This window comes from Trachemys scripta, chromosome 18 (genome assembly GCF_013100865.1).
Source record: "Trachemys scripta elegans isolate TJP31775 chromosome 18, CAS_Tse_1.0, whole genome shotgun sequence".
NCBI classification, from domain to species: domain Eukaryota; kingdom Metazoa; phylum Chordata; order Testudines; family Emydidae; genus Trachemys; species Trachemys scripta.
Genome location: NC_048315.1, coordinates 2,536,496 through 2,559,398, shown reverse-complemented (window position 1 = coordinate 2,559,398; position 22,903 = coordinate 2,536,496). Strand labels below are relative to the sequence as shown.

The 22,903-nt window shown below is 40.6% G+C and overlaps 1 protein-coding gene across 2 annotated transcripts in view; it reads left to right on the top strand.

The window, feature by feature from the left end:
• The window catches only part of SLC6A4 (solute carrier family 6 member 4), a 38,793-nt gene extending 16,495 nt beyond the window's left edge, over window positions 1-22,298 (top strand). For both annotated transcript variants that reach the window (XM_034752449.1, XM_034752450.1), the window contains exons 6-14: window positions 801-935; window positions 2,801-2,904; window positions 4,433-4,560; window positions 5,019-5,131; window positions 6,248-6,379; window positions 8,059-8,158; window positions 8,522-8,622; window positions 11,628-11,795; window positions 16,449-22,298. In XM_034752449.1, coding sequence (XP_034608340.1) covers window positions 801-935; window positions 2,801-2,904; window positions 4,433-4,560; window positions 5,019-5,131; window positions 6,248-6,379; window positions 8,059-8,158; window positions 8,522-8,622; window positions 11,628-11,795; window positions 16,449-16,523 — 1,056 coding nt within the window. In that variant the 3' untranslated portion in view covers window positions 16,524-22,298. The remainder of the gene's footprint in view (window positions 1-800; window positions 936-2,800; window positions 2,905-4,432; window positions 4,561-5,018; window positions 5,132-6,247; window positions 6,380-8,058; window positions 8,159-8,521; window positions 8,623-11,627; window positions 11,796-16,448) is intronic.
• Window positions 22,299-22,903: the final 605 nt, after the last annotated feature.

Here is a 22,903-nt window from a genome sequence, read left to right as displayed (position 1 = left end):
TTCTGAATGCCCAATCAGAGACAGTGAGTGCCTGACTTTCAGGGGTGCTGAGCTTGGCATTTCCGAATCTCCTCATCTGGAGTTGTGAGTACTCAGCAGCTCTGAAAATCTGGGCCTAAGGGTCCCAGTTTAGGCACCCAACATTTGTGGACACTTCTCAAAATTCCGGCTGCAGTGACTTACTCAAGGTTGGACAATTATTGATCAGCAGAGCTGGAAATGGATTGTAGGAGTCTGACTCCCATTCCCTGCTCTAACCACTAAACCAGGTTAGTCCCTTTTCAGATGAAAAAAGGCAGTGGTCGTGCACACAGATGGTATAAAATTAAGCAACTCGTCTGTCTTCTGACTACAGCTACAGCAAACCTGGATTCAGAAGCTGGAGCTGACTGCCTCTGAGAATGCATAACTATCAGTAGGGCAGTCAGACCTATGGTGTTGAATAAACTAGCTAACACACCATAAATGGTGACCTGGGTGGCATTAATGAAGGCAATGTGACCTAGTTGTTAAGAGGAGGGGAGTAGGAGTCTGGACTCCTGGGTTCAATTCTTAGCTCTGCTACTGATTCACTGCAGGATGTTGGGCAAGTCATCTAACTACTCTGTGCGATATTTTCTCCTTCATTTAAAGTATAGTAATACGTAATTGTCTTTGTAAAGCACTTTGACAACTTTGAATGAAAGGTGTTATAAGTCTAAATATTACTGTTCATTCGACATGGTTACCATTATCACCACTTAGCAGTTTCCCTCAATCAGTACCCATGGCAAACACTGTCTTAATGTTTTCTCTAACAGGTGGTGTGGGTGACTGCCACGTTCCCTTACATCATACTCTTTATCCTGTTAATACGAGGGGCCACACTGCCTGGAGCCTGGAGGGGGGTTGTCTTCTACCTGAAGCCTGACTGGCAGAAACTCCTGGCCACTGAGGTAAGGAACTTGTTGTAAAGGGGCAATTGATTTCAGCCTGTAAACTTGTACACTTTTCAGAACAAGGCTACTGTCAGCATAGTAAATAGGTGCTTATGGATTCTGAAGCTTAACCTTGAACTCCAATTCTTTTAAATCTTTGTACAAAGTTTTTTGCAGTTGTAACCATTAGGGAAGGTAGAGATAACCAAGCTGTTACTGCTTCTGGTCCTACTCTGCTAGCTAACCTTAATCTAAACTAGTGGGATACCCTGTAGCTCAGCTGACTGCCGGTAATCAGTAGATGTTGGAATGGGCTAAATCACCTTCAATGGAGTCCACTATCAGGTGTCTGGACTCAGTGCCTGCAGTTCAGAATTGTGCATATTGCCACCACCGAAAAAACTCAAGCCATCGGTCCCTAAGCTCTGGCAGATGAGCCCGAAGAGACCCTCCTTTCCAGCCAATCTCCCACATACTCCATGCAGACATGGACAGCAGGAAGACTATCAGACTCAACACACTAAGCCTGATGAAGTGATGACTTCTGGGCCGGTGTGAATGTGTGGAGAGAGGGAATACACCACACAGGCCTACAAATACTACCAACGTTAGGAGAGAGAGCAGGTATGGGGACGAGACCAAAATAAAACAAAACAACACGTCAACCCAGTGTCTGGTTTAGATTTGAACCCGTGTGGAAGAGGCACTCAGTCCATCAGGCTGTTGACTGCGTTTGCTTCACTACACGTGAAAGTCGCTAATGGGGAGGGAGATGGAAAAAACCCAAAGCAATAAATACAACAAATACAAAGATTACAAACTCTAATGTTTGTGAGTCTGCAGCTTCCCAGCTGATATGAAGAGTTTTCAATGAAGAGGAAATGAAGAGACACCATTTTCTGATAAAGCAGCATCTCCAATAAGGAACCACGTCTTCCTAAAAGCAATAAAGGATATTGGTATTGTATTGAATATATCTGAAGTGAGGACAGCAGATTGCAATCTGCGTGCTGGCTGGCAGCAGAGCTCTATCCAGGGGAGATGCAGGCTAGCTGCACAGAAGGAGCATGTTAGAAATGAGCTGGAGTGAACTCCATGTTGCAATCAAGAGGGAATAAAGGAACCAGGACTTTTCCTTTCAGGAATGGAACAGAGATCAACAGTTTGGAGACACCACTCAGTAAGACTCCGACCAGTGTAGCAGAGTGTTTTTGTAACCAGGTCATCGCACTTTTATCCGACATGGCTACAACATGGTTGAGTTGTGTTCACACAGCTGGAGTTGTACCTACGTCACCAAATGTATTTGGATCAATCCAGGGAGCAATCCCACAGTGCTTTAGGCCAGAGGACATTCGCCCAGAGACACACATGGGGCAATGCACTCCAGATGTCCTTCTGCACAGAGACCCTGGAGGAAGGAAGACAGGCCAAACCCATTACAAAGGCACAGTTACAATGCAAAAACAATGTGCTACAGGAAGACTGCCATCTGTCAACCTAGGATACTGTCAAGGGTGAAACACTGATAGCTGCCACTGTTACTGAATATTTACTGTGTTGTGTATAGAAATGGGGTAGCATTTCACCTATGGTGACCTCCTCGAAGGATAAATCCTAATTATGCCACAAGTGAAAATAAGTATGATGGCCTCACTGTGCTGGGTATTTGCCTCTGTCATAAAACTACAAAAGTATTTGTCACACTTCAGCACAAAATCTTTGATCCATGTAACAAGCTCTTAATCAAATGTTTGTTAAAATAGGACTAGACTATATACAGGCTGTTGAATCTAATTCGCAGCATCAGTGGACTGTAGAGTGGCATTTGCTCTATGTTTAACATCATCCTTTCTTGATCCTCTGCCTCTTACGTTTTTCAGGTCTGGGTGGATGCTGCAGCTCAGATTTTCTTCTCTCTTGGTCCAGGTTTTGGGGTCCTACTAGCTTTTGCCAGCTACAACAAATTCCACAACAACTGCTACCAGTGAGTTCCACCTCAGTGTAAGAAATAGTCAATAAAAGAATGGTATTAGAATGTAAACAGTCTGGGTATTTTTTTTTTTAAAAGAGAAATGTAATGCTGGTGAAAGTTGCCGGGTTGTCAGTCCTGTAGGATGAATTCTATCTGCAGAACAGGTACATTCCCTTTAGCATCAGAGCAATCTTCCCTCACATCACACCCAGTCAGTGTGCCCCACCTCAAGGCAAGTTGGGAGTTTACTTTCCATGTCTAGTCAATTATTAATTATTTGTGTTGTGGTAGTACCTAGGAGCCCCAGTCACTGACCAGGACCTCTTGTGGTAGGCTCTGTACAAATATGGAACAAAAAGATGGTCCCTCCCCAAACAGTTTACAACCCATGTAATTCTTGATCTCTGCTGAAACTGCCCATAAGGGGGGCAATTAATTATAGAGGCGAGGTTGTGATGCAGACACCTGTCCAACAGGTAGACTGAATCCACCACAGAACAGCCATCAGATTGTAACAATATTTAGTTACTGCAACCAGATCAGCTATAACTTGGTAAAGGGCTCTGTGTGGTTGTTTCCTTATTTTCTTAAGGATGTTTATTATGTCCTGTGAAATTAAACTTGCAAATCATCATTCTCTCTAAAGCTATTACTATATCATTCCGAATCCAGTATTAATCAGATTGGTGTGGTATGTCTGGTATGCAGCCAAACAGAGACAGCCAAACAGATGTTGAATGAAATGTCTGAAGTTCTTCCTTAGACAATTCAAAAGTCTATCCAAAAGAGAACCAATATATCAACAGACAAATCTGTAGTGCCCCAATTTGCTGGGCATAAAGGAGAGACACACCTTGACTCATTCCAAGACAAGACAGGACATCAACAGGGCTGGGGTACAACCTTTAGAGATTCAGGCCGCATCATACTGGTAACTGCTAAATGGGCACTATCAATGGGTCTGGACGCATGGTCCGTGATCATCTCAAAATGTTTTTAAAACTACCAGTACATATCAGTCCAGTGATCATTTCACCAGTGAAATGCAGCTGCCTTTGGAGTAAAACAGCAGACAGGTGGACAACCAGCAAGTCAGAATAAAATGTAGCTAAGGACACCAAGACAAAGCCTTACTACTCTTCTGAAGTATCAGAGGGGTAGCCGTGTTAGTCTGAATCTGTAAAAAGCAACAGAGGGTCCTGTGGCACCTTTAAGACTAACAGAAGTATTGGGAGCATAAGCTTTCGTGGGTAAGAACCTCACTTCTTCAGATGCAAGATACTCTTCTGAAAAATGCTATGGGATTTTTAGCATCCATGCAAAGACAGAACCTTAATTTTCCTGAGGTCTTTCCCAACACATCCTCACATATTAACATATATGGATCAGCATTTATACAATCTGGAAAGTTGAAGGGCTGTATTGAAAAATGCTCCCAGGTGGTCTCGATAGTTCAAACTCAATACTGTGCCTTCTGGCAATACACCATTCTTTCTGGCAGATGTTCGCTCTCTAAGATGCACTGGGTTTTCTCTTCCAGGGATGCATTGGTTACCAGTACAGTGAACTGCATGACTAGTTTTGTGTCTGGATTTGTCATTTTCACTGTGCTTGGATATATGGCTGAAATGAGGAATGAAGAGGTGTCGGAGGTTGCTAAAGATACTGGTAGGGGAACTTATTCTATTGCTGCCTTAAATTTCCTCTGAAGTTTTGATAGAACTTGTTTGATTACATTCCAGATGGGGAGATATTCTTACCACCCAAACATGACCATGTATCCATTTAAAATTCAGGATCAGGGGAAAGACTCTGGCCTGGACAAACACTCCAAACTACGCATAATGTTTTGTATATACTATGATTAATCATAGTACTTTATGCCAAAGGCCCTAACATAAACCAATCAGCAGCATATGGTGTGTAACACAGCTCCAAAATTGTTCTATGAAGAGAAAAGAATGTAGAAATCATGTTACATGTCACCTAGTGAACCTTACTGTGGGTACACACGGTAATACTCCCCTGTGGACAAAGGCATTTCCAGGTGTGAGTGAAATGGTTCCTCTTTTTCAGAGCAGTAGGGTTGACCTGTAATAATTGCCTGTTCTCCCTCTTGGTACCAGGGCCCAGCCTTCTCTTCATTACCTACGCAGAGGCCATTGCAAACATGCCTGCTTCGACTTTTTTTGCTATCATATTTTTCTTGATGTTACTCACTCTGGGATTAGACAGCACGGTGAGTGGATATCATTAGTGAGAGGGGCCATGAATGGATGGATGGGGTTAAGCATTTGGAATTATTCCAGCATGTTCCAAAACAAATCTGCAGAATTAAAACATGAACTCTTCTTTTAATAATAGAGCAACTATACTAATACTTAGAGGTCCTTGGATGAAGGGTGCTAAATAAGTGCAAAATGCATTGCAAACATTCATTAATCTTTATAATCCCTGGATCAGAGAATAGTATTTATTATCCCTGTTTCAAAATTGGGGAAACTGAGGCACAACAAGATTAAATGGCTTGCCCAAAGTCACACAGTGAGTCAGTGGCAAAGCTGGGAACAGAACCCAGAACATTCAACTTCTAGAACCCGGCTTTTAACCAGCAGGTGATGCTCTCTCTCTTCTTGTATACTGGAAGCATTTAATTACCTGTCAACATGCAAATGAGTGACATGTTTCTGGGATTTTTCACAGGTAACAGGATTTAGAAGGTGGGAACAGAAGATGGATTTCTCAAAGTTGGGCAATGTGCCATAAAGATTTTGCCACATAGTTTTTGCAGATTAAGGACCAAATTCAATCCAAAATCAACTCCACTGACTTCATAGTCTTGGCTACAATGAGCCATTTACTTATTATTTATTATATTTGTAATATGGTAGTTCCTGTTATGTGCTAGCACTTCCCACACATATGAGACAAAATCCCTGTCCTAAAGAGTTCAAGATCTCTGAAGACATGATGGGGATGTTTCCAGAGCACTCATTTCAATCCTATCACTCAGACACATGCCAAAGGTTCATTGTCCTAATTGTATCTTACGGTATGTCTACACTTAAAACACTATAGCGGCACAGCTGTAGTGCTTCAGTGTAGACATTCACTACAGTGAGCCGAGGGGGTTCTCCCATCGTTGCAGGTAACCCATCTCCCCAAGAGGTGGTAGCTAGGTTGACAGAAGCACTGTAGCTCTGGCTTTCTGAGGGTGTGGGTTTTTCACATGCCTGAGAGATGCAGCTATGCGGATGTACATTGTCAATGTACACCAGTTGTGGGGTGTGTGTGGGGAATGCAGGATGCGAAGGATGCTTTCTTTCTTTCTATGACTCTTTGCTGTGCTTTTCAGTTTGCAGGGCTGGAGGGGGTGATCACTGCGGTGCTGGACGAATTCCCACATGTTTGGGGAAAGCGCAGGGAATGGTTTGTCCTTGGTCTGATCATCGCTTGCTTCCTGGGGTCATTAACAACCCTGACATTCGTAAGTACCGCACCCAACATTGTGAACCTTGCTTTTTGGCAGTAGGCTCTCGCTGACATCTGCAGGAGGGAAGTGTTTCCCAAACAGAATCTCAAGGAGTCTCATCAAATATGTGAAATGCTCTTATTCCAGTGGAGAGGAGCTGTTTTCCTTATGGGGTCAGAGACTGTCGGTGGAATGAATATGAGCAGTCGCACTCATGAGGGAATCTGACAGTGTTGTAACTTGACAAAGTTCCAGTATGCAGTACATAATAAACCACACAAATACTGCCCAGACTGGTACTACACCACTAAGCAGGTACATTCCAGCTGTTTAACCTTTCAAACCTGCACCCAAAATCCCAGCTTTTACAAATTTAAAAATGATCAGTTTAATTTTCAAAGGGTTAGAAATAAATTTCAAATCAAGAGAAGCCTGGATAGAAAATCCTGTTCTAGAAACTAACATAAATGGGATTTAGTGAACTGGAGTCCAGAAGCTCCTGGCACGGGATAATGGCTCATGTGAATCTGCAGCACTTACATATTCCTTCTCTCATACAGGCCAAATATTGCTCTGAGTTACACTTGTGCAACCTCTGTCTAGTCACTGGGGCTTCATTGCTGTAACAGGACCACAAATTGGTACTAAGAGGTCAGCTTTTGTAAAAGATGTGGGGGGAAAATTCACTGGCTTTTACATTCCACTGTTTGTTTTATGAGAAATTCCCTCCTGGTTTAAAGTATTTACAAGGAGCCAGGTTCCTGTAGAAGATGCAATTCTCTTTCTTTGTAGCTGAGTCCAGATCTAGGAGGAAAGAATAGAACCTAATGCTGCCTTTGTTTCCTGCTCAGTGACTAATGCTCAGGGACAGAGAAGGAAGTTGCCATCAAAGGAGGGCATGGAAAAGCACAGATCCCATCTGATTAGCTCACTAAAATCCAACTAGAAGTGCCCGCTGCTTCCCTTTCAGTTTTTCTGCATGGCCGTTCTATTGGCAAAGGATGATCACAGAAAGTTAAAGCAAGGATACTGGACAAGTTATTAGTACTGTCAAGTATTACTCAAGGCCAGAGCAGGCAGGAAGTGATGGGATAGAGTGAATTTTGCACTGGTGAATGCTCTCTTTCCAAATGAGGACAGTATATGACTAAAGAAGGAGGAGTACTTGTGGCACCTTAGAGACTAACAAATTTATTTGGGCATAAGCTTTCATGGGCTAAAACCCACTTCATCTGATGCATGCAGTGGAAAATATAGTAGGAAGATATATATACAAAGAGAACATGAAAAAATGGGTGTTGCCATACCAACTATAACGAGACTAGTCAATTAAGGTGGGCTATTATCAACAGGAGAAAAAAAAACCTTTTGTAGTGATAATCAGGATGGCCCATTTCCAACAGTTGACAAGAAGGTGTGAGTAGCAGTAGGGGAAAAAATTAGCATGGGGAAATAGTTTTACTTTGTGTAATGACCCATCCACTCCCCATCTTTATTCAAGCCTAATTTAATGGTGTCCAGTTTGCAAATTAATTCCAATTCAGCAGTTTCTCGTTGGAGTCTGGTTTTGAAGTTTTTTTATTGGAGTATTGCGAATTTTAGGTCTGTAATTGAGGGACCAGGGAGGTTGACTAGTAGTACAAAACTTCTGTTCTGGGGATTTTGGCTAATCAGTGCCACAATCTCTTTTCTAGGGTGGTGCATATGTAGTGAAGCTGTTTGAAGAATATGCTACAGGCCCTGCTGTCCTAACGGTGGTGTTTCTGGAATCCATTGCGGTGGCCTGGTTCTATGGTAAGATTGTTCACGCACTTACAACCCATGCTGAGCAGACTCCCGGGCATTTGCTGAATCGTGTTTCTGCCAGCTCTGTGGACAGGGGCACTGATGTCACATAGAAAAAGCAATTTACGGATTACTGAATCTGAAAACAATGTTACCAGTTACTTTGTCATGTAAGCACAGTACAATCTTGATCTCCAGATGTGCTGGGAGACACTGAATGACTTTGGATAATGGAGGTTTCTGTGTAATGAAAAGGTTGCAGGGACATGACCACACTGTTTCCTGCTGGATGCTAGATTCACTTCCTGGCTATATCAATGTTTGAATAACTTTTTTCTCCCTGTCACCTCTACCTTCCATTTATTTTCATAGGCATCAACCAGTTTTGCAGGGACATGAAGGAAATGCTGGGCTTCACTCCAGGCTGGTACTGGCGACTCTGCTGGGTAGCAATCAGCCCCATCTTCCTTTTGGTGAGTTCATGTTCCCAGCCCAAGACAGTCACAGTTTACTAGTGTAATACCTTAGAGTTCCAGATATGGGATTTTCATTTACATAATATTCATCTTCTACTCTCTAATGCCAGCTTTTGGAAGCTAACAATATTAAATCAATGAGATGAATCTGATAAAAGCAGCTAGGACTAGTTAGTAGATCAACACTGAGTTTGTTTGGGTCTTTTTTGTTACTTAGATAAACAATAATGATACTAGAAAACCTGCAACACAGGACAAGACTAATTTGATCTTTGCTGCTTTACATTGATGACAATGAAGTAAAATAGTAAAAGATGCTGATAAAAAGCACAGAAAAAAGAGAAATTAAGATAGCTTATAAATCTGTTGTTTGATCAGCCACTGCCTGGCAACTTCAGAATACACCTACCCAAACTCTACCTCACCAGATAGCATCCTTCATAATCAGAAACTGGAGCCAGCGTCCCCACAGCTGACTTGGCAAAGTTATTAGTAACATTTTTAAACAAAGCCTTCATTCCCTGTTCCAAATTTAGTTCACCCTGTCTTTTATTGTTGCTTGGCTTGGATGCAAGGAGAGTAAGTCAAGATGGAGGTTTATGGAGTCAAAGTGTCTAGATTTAAAGCCTACGCTGTGAACTCAAAACAACACAGCTGGGATGATTAATGTGTGTTTAACTGTTTTCCATTTTATTACCTGTAGACAAAGGAGTAAAAAAAGCTATAAATAGATGTTTCACCACAAAAATAATTTATAAACTACTGTCCTCTCCATGATCCTGAAACAATAAAACTAAATTACATGAAGAGCAATATAGTTTCAGTGATGTGGTTACTAGGTAAAATTGATATTTACAGTCTCTATGGAAACTAAAATAAGAAAAGCCCAGACATAGGTTTGGTGGTTCTCTATGGGAATTATAAACATCTAGTGCCGGGAATCCTATGATGAAATTGTGTGAAAATTAAATTAGGATGCTTCCCAAACAGTCACTAACATTAATTTTGCAATGTACCAGTTTAATACTTAAGCACCTTAGGTTTGACTTCAATGGGAACTGGAAGCACTGAGTATCTCACAGGGTCGGATCCAATATGCTTTAGCATAAAACTGGAACGCTGCAAGCTTAGTATTAGAGGAAGAAGAAAAACAAATAAATCCAAGAACTATTGCATTCTACAAGTCAATCTGAGGTCCGGGGATCAGACCACAATGATTTCTGACCTATAATCAACACAAAAGCTGGTGAGTAATCTCCCAACCATACAGCATCTGCAGGCTGCTGACAATGAATCAAGTTCTGGAGAAGACTGCCAAATGCAATGAGTCGCTGCTGTAGATAGTGGAAATTCCTCTATTTGGTGTTAAGGAAGAGTTTTAGAAGTACTTGAAGAAAAACTAGAAGTTCCATGTGACCTCAAAGAATTCTTGAAACATTTATACAACTAGTATAATACTATTTAAGCTTGACAAGCATGAAGTTACACAAGAAAACACTCACTTATCTTTAACGTTTCACCGTCTGCCTGGAGAACACATTCAAAAAGCTGGACTCTGAAGAAAAGTGCATAAAGATAAAAATGGTACATGAACCACTTCAGATTTGCAGGTGACATCTTTGTTTAACCCCTGAAAGAACTTGAAGCAATAACCTGAGAAAGGAACATGAAAAGCAAGGAATATAGATGTGTGTTAAATATACACAACATAAAAAACACTTTCTAATGAAATTGTGGAAGAAGAGGAAAAAAAATCACACTAGATCAGAATAAATTATAAACTTTTACAGAGCATATGTGGGCCAAGTGGTGCATAGCATTCCAAACCAGCCCAACAATAAAAGGGAGAGAGGAATCAAAGTTGGATGAATCCTCTGGAAGGGTAAACAGTGTCTTCAAGAAAAAATTCTCTCACCCCTGTTCATTACCAGACCTAACTATTGGCTATGGGATTCTGGGTATCACTGGATTCAAATGGAATTTTTTTTTTTACCATTCTATCTTAAAATTCAGTACAATTTTAGAATTGGCATTCAAACATACAATACCATATCAGATCTGTGGTCCATTTATACATCTAAGGGCTAATATGATCCTTGGATGTATAAACAGGAAAGTATGGAGGTGATTTTTTATCTCTGTTTACAGCATTGATGAAGCTGATAGTAGAATACTGCATCCAGGTCTGGTGTCCACATGCTAAAACGGATATTGAAAAAAGAGGAGCGGGTGCAGAAAAGAGCTAGAAAAATTATTCAAGGACTGGAGAAAATACCTTCCAGTGAGAGGCTTAAAGAGCACAATCTGTTTAATAAATAATAATAATTAAAAAACATTGAGAGGTGACTTGATTATGATGTATGAATACCTTCTAGGGTTGAAAATACTGGGTACTAATAGTCCTTTTTGATCTAATGGAGAAAGGCAGAACAAGACCCAATGGCTGGAAGTTAAAGCCAGACAAATTCAGATTGGAAATAAGGCGCAAATTTTTTAACTGCGAGGGTGATTAACCATTGGAACAAACTATCAAGGGAAATGTACTCTCTTGCTCTTGATGTCTTCTAAAAGATATGATTTAGTCAGACAAATTATTGGGCTTGACACAGGCGTAACTGTGTGAATTTCTCTGGTCTGCAATCTACTAGAGATCAGACTAGGTGATCTAATGGTCCCTTCTGGCCTAAAAAAATCTACAAATCTAGTCCAATATCCTGTCGCTCTGTTTGGATTCAAGAATATCCAGGTCATTATGGAATAAATTGTCCATAAGAGGAATTTTCTTATCAGCTAAGGTGGCTTATGACCTAAGCATGAGGGTTTACATCCTTTCTAATGTAACTGTGGATTTTCTCATTATTCATATAAGTGCTTAATCCTTTTTTGAATCCTGCTATGCTTTTGGTCTCAATGATTTATTGCAGCAGTTGATCCCAAAGGCTAATTACGTGCTATGTAAAAACATTGTGTATTTGTAATATTTTGTTGCATTTTTATTTCAGTTTATCATTTGCAGTTTTATGTCCAGCCCTCCTGATCTACGGCTTTTTGATTATAACTATCCCTACTGGACCACTATAGTGGGTTACTGCATAGGAACCTCCTCTGTTATCTGCATTCCAATCTACATGGCTTATCGGTTGATAATCACTCCAGGAACATTTAAAGAGGTATCTGATGTGTTTTATTTGTTCAATTTCATTTTTGATGGGATGTACTTCCCACTCCACTACCCAGCCATACAAAAGAAGAGGTGGGAAATACTGCATAGGTACTTTAGACAAAAAAGATGGTCTGTAAATGATGCTCCCATATTTGCCAGGTGCTGGATGTATGGGTCAACACTGTAAGAAATACCACTCTTACAGTTAAATCATGCTGTTAATACAAAGGAACGGTGGGTTATGTATGATAGAGTGCCAGCTCTGCAAATAATTACGGTTGAGAATTCCTTTCTGTTTAAAGAACAACTCTTCTGAGTGCTCTAAAATCCACACGGTTGCACAGATTGCCTTGAAATTAGCTGTGCCACATGGGGATGTGGGGTAGGCTAAGTGATTGAAATTTGGGGTCTTTTGAGCAAGCAGTTCCTGAGATACAGCTGTCCCCAGGAAATCAGCTTTTCTTAAGGTTGACAGATGCTATCAACTTTTTTTGCTCAGACCTAAGGCTCAAGCCATGGCTCTGCAAGCCCAAAGGGTCTCAATCACTCAACATTTACCACAGACAGTGCCAGGGACCCACTAACCTTTTGGAGGAGCAAAATTGAAAGTGAGTTCGGCTCTTTAGGCAGGCGCATGCTAACACTCACAAGCCAATGGATTATACTGTGCACATGTGGACAGAATCCCAGAAGAATTACTAGCCAAGCATGAGTCACAGGACCTGTGTGACTCAAGGGGACATTACGGCCTTTGAACCTGAGCAACGCCCAGTTCAAACCCCACCCAGGGTAGAAAGCTGAAATGAAACCTAGGCATGTTGCTATAAACTGCCTTTGTCCAAGGGTGTTTGTTTTTATTTTGGGGAAATGTAATCCGAGTACAGCAGAAACTTCAGAAGGCATTTGTGCTATTTCAAAAAGAAAAGAAATTACACATGTGAAGGATTGCTGGGAGAGGAAGGGGATTTAGGAGACAGAGGAGTGGAAGGGACGAGGGTTTGGGTCTTCAGAGAGGCAAGGGTGTTATACAGAGAAGATAAATGGGGAGTGCTTTCGGGACTCAGCTCAGGGGGAGAGAATGGGGATGATGGGAAAGTGTGAGGGGTGACGGGTGGCAGGGTAAGTGGGAGGAATTAGGGGTGCCCGTCATCCTCACAGTCTTCTCTTCCATGTGTGTGCTAGGAACAGGGGGACCCTGACCCTCTTGGGGTGTCTGAGCTCCTCTCCCTCTGAGGATGCCTCTCTCTACAGGAGCCTGAAGTCCCTATGTGGAATCTGGGAGGCCCTGTCACACAGAAGGGGTCTGGGCCCCTTGTCCTTGCCTCCCTCCTCTCATTCCTCTGAGAACATCCCATGAGATGAATGGGCCACTTCACACCACTCAGAGCCTGCTCTGCTTTCAGGTTCAGCCTGTGCTGGGAAACTGGCTATAGCAAAGCAAGTTGCTGATTATTAATTTCATACCATATTATAGTGGAGAACTGTCCAGTTCTGCCATTGTTAAGATTGTGAAGATGTTTCTGTATAAAGGTTAATTCTTTTAAGTGCTCTAAAATCCTCGTTCTTCCTCACTGCGTCTTGAAATGTGCTGTGTGCTGTACTGGGGAAGGGTAAATGATCCATAGTTGAGAAAAGGATTTCCAAGATACAGCTCCCGGAAACAAACAGGTTTTCTTAAAGTTCACAGATTTCTACCCATTTCCTTGTGCACACCTGGCTTCTCAAGTGCTAGTGGCTTACTGTGACAAGAAGGGGAGGGTGAGGTAGGCATGGTGGCAGAGGGTGGGCTACATGTTGTGGAGGATGATGGCAGAGGAGAATGGAGCAAGAGAGCTCTACCAATCTTCTCTCATACTTAAAGTTACTGTTCCCCTTGTGTCATAAAACTTGATTTTGGGGCACCGATGACTCTCTCACTGGGCTTTTAGTAACTCCAAACATTTCAAAGCACAACCATTTATCCCTACTTCACTGTAACAAGGTGGGGAGTGGGAGAGGCACACACTTAGGTATCACACAGCAACATCATGGAGAGAACAGTGGACTGGGAGTCAGAAAACCTGGGCTCTATTCCCACCTCTGCCTCATGCTTGCTGGGTGACCTTGGCCATGTCACTTTACTACCCTGTGACTCAGTTTCTCCTTCTGTACAATGGGGATAATGTTTCCCTCCTTGGCAAAGTGCTATGAGACCTATTGATGAAAAGTGCTATGTAAGAGCAAGGCATCATCATTATTACCTGGCCACAACTGCATCTCAGCTGTACACCTGCATGATAACTAAAAGTTCCTAAACGACCACTAACAACATTTCTGTTAAAAAAAAAAATCTAGGAAATTCACTGTCAAAAAACTTCGCTAATGGAGAGTTAAGGTTGCCCAATGGTATCTTGTGTCCTTCTTCAACGTCGAGTTCAGCAAAACTCAAACTGTCTGAAAACCAGGAACTGAAGAGTTAAGGTACACACCCACGCTACCTTAACTCCCTCTCCTCCGAGCAATGCCTCAGTACACCCATAGCACATGCTCACACGCTCTCTTTGCACAGTACTCCACAAGAACTACCTACACGTGCCCAACACTGACTCCATCTGCTAAATTTTACAACCTCTTCACCCTTATGCACATGATGCCACCTCACACTATGCTTTCACTTACCCATCATTAAACCCACAGACCACACATCTCCCACCTAGATGCTGAGAATCCCCCTGGTAAGAGGATCCATGTGCCCACTGCTACATAACACAGAGCTTAAATAAGGCACACGATCTTTCAAGGTACAGATGGACCTCTTTCCTCAGATTACACACATGAGGGTTAGGGAAAAGGGCCATACACACACCAAGAGGGGGCACAAAGCCCCTGATTGTCTCATATTACAATCACAGCTCTGTCAAACTCTCCAACTAACCCTCCCCTTTCGATACTGCTATACCTAACACAGCAAATGCAGCTGGAATGCACCCAGGCAATTCCCAGGGACTACTGCCAGCTCCAGGGCCGCAGACTACAGTTGTGTGGGCGTGAACCTTAACTCTGTATTGCCTGGTTTTCAGAAGTCTGAGTTTTACAGAACTCAATGTTCTGGAAGGGCACAAGATCCCACTGTAACCTTCATTCTGTGTTTTTGGTCAATGAATATTTAAGATGGTTAAGTGCTGAGAATTAGTGTTTGACTGGAATAATAAACATTGGTGAAATGCTTTAAGATCTTGGATAAAAGGCACTATAAATGTGCAAGATAGCAGTAGTAGTACAGTGTGATGAGTGTTTTGCCAATTACCCTGATTTAATCACAAGGTTGATCCTTGCATGGATTACTTCTGAATCTGTTTTGGAAGGGGCAGAGGATGGTAGAAGATATGAACTGCTTTGCTCTGACAGTCAGCCCACAAAGGGTTTTCTCAGGTTTGGTCTACACTAGGATAGTAGATCAGTAGAACTATTTTGCTCAGGGGTGTGAAAAATCCACACCCGATAGCGACACAATTGCACTGATCTAACCCCCAGTGTAGACAGAACTAGGTTGATGGGAGAATTCTCCCATCGACCTAGCTAGCCCCCCTCGGAGAGGTGGAGTACCTATACCAGCAGGAGAAGACCTCCCGTCGGTGTACGTAGCATCTTCACTGAAGCGCTACAGTGGTGCAGCTGCAGCGTTTTAAATGTAGACAAGTCCTCAGACTTTCAGCAGTAGCAGGAAATATGCATCTCTGCTGGTCACTACAGAAGGTAAAAAATTTTATTGTGGTTAGAACAGGGGTTGGCAACCTTTCAGAAGTGGTGCACCGAGTCTTCATTTATTCACTCTAATTTAAGGTTTTGCGTGCCAGTGATACATTTTAATGTTTTTAGAAGGTCTCTTTCTATAAGTCTATACTATATAACTAAACTATTGTTGTATGTAAAGTAAATAAGGTTTTTAAAATGTTTAAGAAGCTTCATTTAAAATTAAATTAAAATGCAGAGCCCCCCGGACCAGTGACCAGGACCTGGGCAGTGTGAGTGCCACTGAAAATCAGCTCACATGCTGCCTTTGGCATGCATGCCTAGGTTGCCTACCCTTGGGTTAGGGGATAGAGGCCTAGCGCTATATTCCAAAGAGGTTCAGTCAACTCTAGCCATAGGCTGAGGAAGCAATACTAGTTTTCACCTAAATCTATATAGACACACCCTCCTGCTTCCTCCACCACAAAAACAAAATAGAAATATACACAACCACCAAAACCATCCATCCCATATTTTACACAAGATCCACAGCCAGCCGGGATGGACTTTGGAAACTTTAATTATTTATATGTAAATATCCATTCAGAAGAGATATGCGCAATAAAGTTGATCGTATTTAAGTAAATGATCCCGAGGGCATTAATGCAACAGCTCTGTAAATTAGCGTGGATGCTACCATTTATGTCAACTAAAAAAAAATATAATAGTTTGTACTTCTGTAGCACTTTACATCTTTAAAGTGCTGTACAAACCAACTAAGTTTCACTACACCCATGTGACGCAGGTAAATGTGTGTCTCTTCTAAAGGTGGGTCTGATTTTTCTTTAAGCTAAATCCTTTACAGTGTCCCTTTTCAAGTAACTGCAAAGTTCTACCTGAAATCTAAATTTGCACAACTTTCATCTAACATGTTTTTTCTTCTCAACAGCGTATTCTAAAAAGCATTACCCCGGAGACAGCCACAGAAATTCCCTTTGGGGACATCCGCATGAATGCAGTTTAGTTAACATTTTTGGGGGGAGGGGAAAAGGTGTAAAAGTTTAACTTTTCCCATGCTCCCCAACCCTCCATATTCCCCTTTCCAAAGAATTGAGTTTCCACTGAGCCAAGGAATGGGTGGGTGTTTTCCATGGAGGCCCAGACAACGGCAATGTGCATCTGAAAATTGGTACCTCCAGCATACAGATCCAAACATTTCAACAAAATCTGCTGCATACTTCAAACCAGACAAGTTCACTACTGAACTGATTCATTCTGAAAACATGAGGATGTCTGTATGGGAGAGAATGCATAAACCACTATAGGATGAGTATCATCCGTTAGGATTAGATTTAGAATCTCAAATCTGTGACAGTACTCCTGTATTTTTCTCAATGTGATCATTTGTACTGGACCATGTTGTATTTGCTTCTAAAGATCTCATTGCTTAAACTGAGTTGAAAAATACAGGAAAATAGTTCTGATAGCCATATATTGCCTGAGTAATACAGAATTTTATTGCTTAAAAATAATAGGACCCTCATATCCTTGTTTTGCTGTGGAGTAGGCAGAGAAAGATGTAGGAAACAACCCTGAAAAGCACTATGTATGAAGACTGTGTCCAGTTGCACACACAGTTGGTAGCATTATTCCCCTTCCTTCTTTATACCACTTACTTTTTTGCACTTTATGGACCATACCAGTTTTCATTAGTTATTTCTTGCATAACAAGCACTCCACAAAAGAATGATTTTTAAAATTTGGGACTTCACAAAATGCTCAGCCTCTTCTCTATTTTCCTCTGGTACCAGTTATACAAAACCCTCAGCCCATCCAGCTCTTGGTCATAGGTCAGCTGGCAAATGTTTAAGTTGTTAGCAATTGCTACACTCTGGTGCCATCTCCCTGTCTCTTTTAGCTGTATATTCATGACGACATTTTACAGACAGACTTAGCTTATTTATTCCTTTAGAAACTAGCCCAGTGGTGAATTGTTTGGAGGTCAGAGGCTAGAGGTTGGACCATCAGAGCTACATAGACTTCTTTTACAGCTTTTTATGGGAATCAAACTGTGGTTTTTCCTATTGTTTCCTGTTGCAAAACTAAAGCTTAGGGGAACACTTTATACTGGTTGGCACAAATATCAAGTCTAAAAATTTTTACAAAATGTCATGAAAATTTACTAGCTCATGTACTAAATCAGCTCATCCAGTCTTTATCTGAAGAGAAAGAGAACGAAAAAACAATGCTATTTTATTCACTCTGGGCCAGTGGTGAGTATAATTCTGCAAGGATGAATTCTAATAATAAGTTGATATATACTTAATTGAGGTATTTAATTGCAAATTAAGTTCTACATACATTTAAATTCATAATAGTCTATAAGTACTTATGCCTGTCAAGCCAGAGGGTAGGTTAAACAATGATTACTTTTGAACTCAGTTGCATTTGCCAAGTGAATTTCAGGACCATGGAATGACTATGCAGTTATATGGAAATTGCTTAGTTAACCCTATGCACTTAACATGCAAGTAAAGGAAACATGTGTTATACTATTACCCTGTCATTAAAGCCCCACCAAATTTTATTATGAAACCTATCACAACTGAAGCTAAAATAGAACATAAAATCTCCTTGTACATCATGATTTGCCTATGTTAAAAATGAAGAGATTGCCATACAAGAATTCATGTAGACAGGCATCAAGAAATTTCTTCTGAAAGAAAAAGCTTACACTGAAACATACTACAAAGAACAGACCATTTGCACAGAGGAGTGCAACCATGATGTTTTTGCCTTTTGAATACTATACCATTTTCATCTTCTCTCACAAGACTTTTCTACTTAGACACCCACTTCAAATAATGTCTATTACACTTAAGCCATAGACTTAAGACCACTTGTCTTGTAGGTCTCTAGCCCAACTCATTACACAGAAATAATTTAGAGTGATGACTGATTAATTCTGACTCAACTGCTGACAAAGGCTTACTAGGACCACACAAGTCATTTCTAAAGGGAATAATGTCTCATAGTGTCATGAGAAAGATAAAATGAATCCATGTCTCACTGGATAATGACGTGCAAGGAGTAACTTAGCAATTTACCCCTCATGTATATTTAAAAACAGCTTCTAAAATTGACTTAATTTTGAGGGGACACACACATAGCATATCTGCAGGATTTGAAGAAAAGTTATTTAAAATATGTCATGGGCTATTTTATAAAATGTATAAAAACATCAACAATTTAATATTCAAAATGAAAACTGACAAACCAGAAATTTAGAAACCATTTGATAAATTGTCAAAAGTTCAACTTTTCTGTCTTAAGTTTATTGCTGAAAATATACATATGAAGTGACAGGGTGGGGGCAAGCAGGATAATTATATATTCCCAGCATCTAATTTGGGAAGGAAGAAGTCTGACTATATCTTCTCTATTCTCCCTAATTTGTGTCCAGCCAATACCAGAACTATGAAGTGTTTGTTTGTTTTTTTTAAATGGATACATATTCTAAGCTGAATTGTTGCCTGAGCCAATAACTTTCCTGTTCCTTGCTAGGCTCATTCAATGACAGCTTTCCCCAGCCCAAACAGCACTGTTTAAAAAGGGATTTTTCCATCTCTACTTTCTAACTTTCAGTAAATCCAGTTGCAAACACTCCTTCAACAGACATTTGGCTGTCTTCTGTCAGGAAGGAGATGGGGGTGGCTAGGTTCAGAAAGAGCATTATCTTCATTGAAACCAAAGTTTTCTTCCCAAGCCCTTGTGCAGAAATTGAAACTCAGAATGAGTTCTGGTGGAATAATAATTTTGCAGAGTAATAACGGCAGAAGTCTCTGCTTTTTAGTGGGAGGTGGAAGAGTACTGGGACTCTTCAGCAGTAACATTATGGTGCCATGTTACAGCGTAACTGCAATTGCAAAAAAAAAAAAATCTTCACTTGCATTATTTAGACAATAATACACAACAATCTGACTTTCTGGGTGGTTACAGCACAGAAAATTGATTCATTGCCCCAGAAATACCAGTGTTTTCTAGAGGACTAGGAGACAACCAGGAAGTCTGGAGTTTAAAAACAAGGCCACTGACCCACTGTGTAACCTTGGGCAAGTCATTTGTTTTCTCAGACTCAGTTTCCCAGATGAAAAATTAAGATAAGCCTGCTTGACTGTTTCACTGGAGTTCTGTGAGGACTGATGCCTTTTACCACACTTTGAAGGTGAAAAGCACTGTAGACATGCAAAGTACTAGGAGGTAATTTTCTAGAACTATAGATTATAGTTCATAATTAGTGTTACACATTTTATATGCTGTAAAAGGCAGATGGGCTGAGCATTACTGACAGGCCTAGAACACTATTTGCTGACAGCCACTCAAGAAGTCCTACTCCCTTCTAGAATTTTTTCCTCCAGTAACCAGTAAAAGTCTTTTAAAAGTTCCTATAATCACTAACGACAGTATCAGCTGTTTCCTTTATTGCTTTTTCAAATTCGAAGGAAAACTAGTGTAATTTAATTACAAAAAATATGGACCTGATCCCACAGCATAATCATATCAGCTTGCACAAAGTGAATGTAAAATGCTACCAAATCAGAATGGCATTCTTTTGCAGGGGCTTACATGACTACATAAGGTGCTAGGCAGTGTGGGATCATGCCCCTTGCCACTAACGAGGTTGTTGATACTTTATTATATTCCAGACACTGGCAGCCTGATTCAACTCCCAGTGAAATCAATAGGATTGTTATAATTGACTTCACTGTGAGATGGATCAGATCCCTAAACATGAAACCACTGTCTTGGCAATCTGATGAAGCAAACTAGGGCCCTGATTCCAAAAAGCACTTAAATATGGGCCTGACTTTAAGCATGCGAATAGTCATCCAGAGACTGCTCACTAACTTAAAGTTGAGCTCATGCTAGGTCTTTTGCTGAATCAAGGCCTAGGACACAAGCATCAGCTTCCCCATTAAAAAGCCTTATTAATCAGAAAGTTTTGAGTTGTTGTAAGGCAAATTCCACAATTAAACAACTGGTTAACTTGGTTGCCAGACCATGGTAAAATTAACTCCCAACACATTTTGGAGTCGTTGAACCACTGACTAACTATTGTACTTGTATGCACTATCTAAAGGAAAGAAGGTGTAGGCTAATGTTGGGACAGGTTTAGTTACTTTTTAATCTTTTAATGCCTTCTGAGGAATGAGTAACACAGGCACATTCTGGATATATAGAATGTCAAGAGAACATTCAGATTTCTGAAGGGAAAAGGTTAGATATAAGGTAGGTCCCTTTCTAAAGCCCATGAAACTACTCAGACATGATAGCTGGGAGATGGATTTTACTTCATATAACAAGACAAATCAGAAGTGGTATCACTTTTCTTCTCCTTCCTGGAAGTTCCTTCGTATTGATGATAACCATATGACTCATAGTATTAAAATACTGGGACACAGCACAATCAGCTTAAGTAATTCTATCATTCAACCCACACAACGTGTAATTATAATTAGAATGTGGTAGTACTGCCCACAATGTGCGCAGTGCTTGCCAAGCACAGATGAAAATATAGATCCTGTACTAAAGAGCATTCAATCTTAAAAAAACATGCACGAGGGACACCCTCTAAATCATTTCTTTTCCTCTCCCTACAATGGGTTTTAAGGGAATGAGTCCATAAGCAGGGGAAGGAACCGAGAGAAATGTTTTCTTTGCATTTATTATCTATTCTGTGTTATGTAATTGCAGAAGTGCACCATGTTCTCATTTACAGTCTTGGGTTTCCATGGAAGGCTGACGACTGGAAATGAAACGTTCTTTAAGCAGCAGAACGTAAATACTGGCCTGTTGAAAACTTTGCTTCATGGAAGTTTATTTACTGTTGAGTTCATGGTTCAGAATTCAGTTGAGCAATTCTGTAAATACAATACAGATCATTTTAAATGACTCTGAGCTCGTCACAAGGAAAATCCATATTGAAGTTTTCCTAGTGCATTCTGGGAACAGGGCAGTCAGGAAGCCTTCCAAAAGTATATTAAAATCCACAGATCTTTCTTTTTCAGTGTAATGCAGATATACCATACACATTATATTTCACTCTTTAAAAGCTGAGCCATCAAGTTGCTTTAGTTCCTGTGAACTTTTTAATTGCAGGTTGGTTTGAGGTTTTTTAAATCCTCCAGTCTTATCACAGGTTGGTTTCCTAACAGTGTGTAAGGAAAATCAGTCATGTCGAATCATCTCTGGCTAGCTCAGAGACAAGCAAACTGAGGCCACGTTGTCGGACCTCATTTATTTTATCATTAATACTTTACTTTCTTTTCACATCCTTCTTAAATCATTTATGAGTAATCAACAACTGTCCCTCAGCTCAACAAGTAGATGTAGATACCTGTATTAGATATGGAACATTACACCTTAGTTCTACTTATGCGACACAGGCTACATTGGATTTGGAAGCATTTCAGGCAAATGGATTCCTTCTCCTACTCCTTGGCTCTTCCTACCACATAACTAGAGCCACCAGTAAATAGCACACCTTGCTATGAACAGCGATAAGGGAACTTCCAAAACCAGTTTTATCTTTGTGAACTGGGAGTGCGTTTACCTTTCAGACTTTAGTAAGAGAATTAAACTGGAGTTTTATTTGTATATTCCCTCTAACTTGTATATGATGCACTTGTATTAATTTATGCAGTTGTTTAGTTATGAATGTTCCAAGCTGGATTGTAAGTCATCAGTATGTGCCTTGTCTTGTAAACTGTTATTGTAATAAATTTAATATCATAATAAATATGCACGTGTCTGACCCACCTCTTGTTGGAGATAAAAGCATGGATTCAGAAAGACACTCGTTTTCCAGTAATAAAATTCAGTTTCAGCAAAAAGCAGAGTACCCACGCAGTTCACTTCGCTGACAAGACTGCCTCAACAAAAGGTGGTGTATCCCCTTAACTGTTTGTATGCTGGCCCATCCTTGAAAACATCACTTGAACTCCACTGTAATAGGAATATTCATGACATTTGTTTAAACAGAATCACAAAAGCAAACTCCTCCACATTTGGAATAGATTCTTAGTTGCTCAATAAACTTGCATACTGAACCAACTCTAAGGTATTTGTGAATTAACATGGCTTTGCATTTAGATTTTTAAAACTCCTCTTTCATCTCTGTATACGTAAGTCAGATGAACAAAATATCAGGGAAGCAGGTAGACTGATGCTGCTACAGTTGAGCACCAAGGTTTGATTAACGTTTCCATTCAAGGCATATATGCCAGGAATATTAAATGGCACTCTTTTCAGACAATTCACCTTTTGTCTTGATTCAAACCTACTCTAGGCAGGTGCAACTCCACTCACTTCACTGGATTTTAACCCCTCTATAGCAAGAATTTG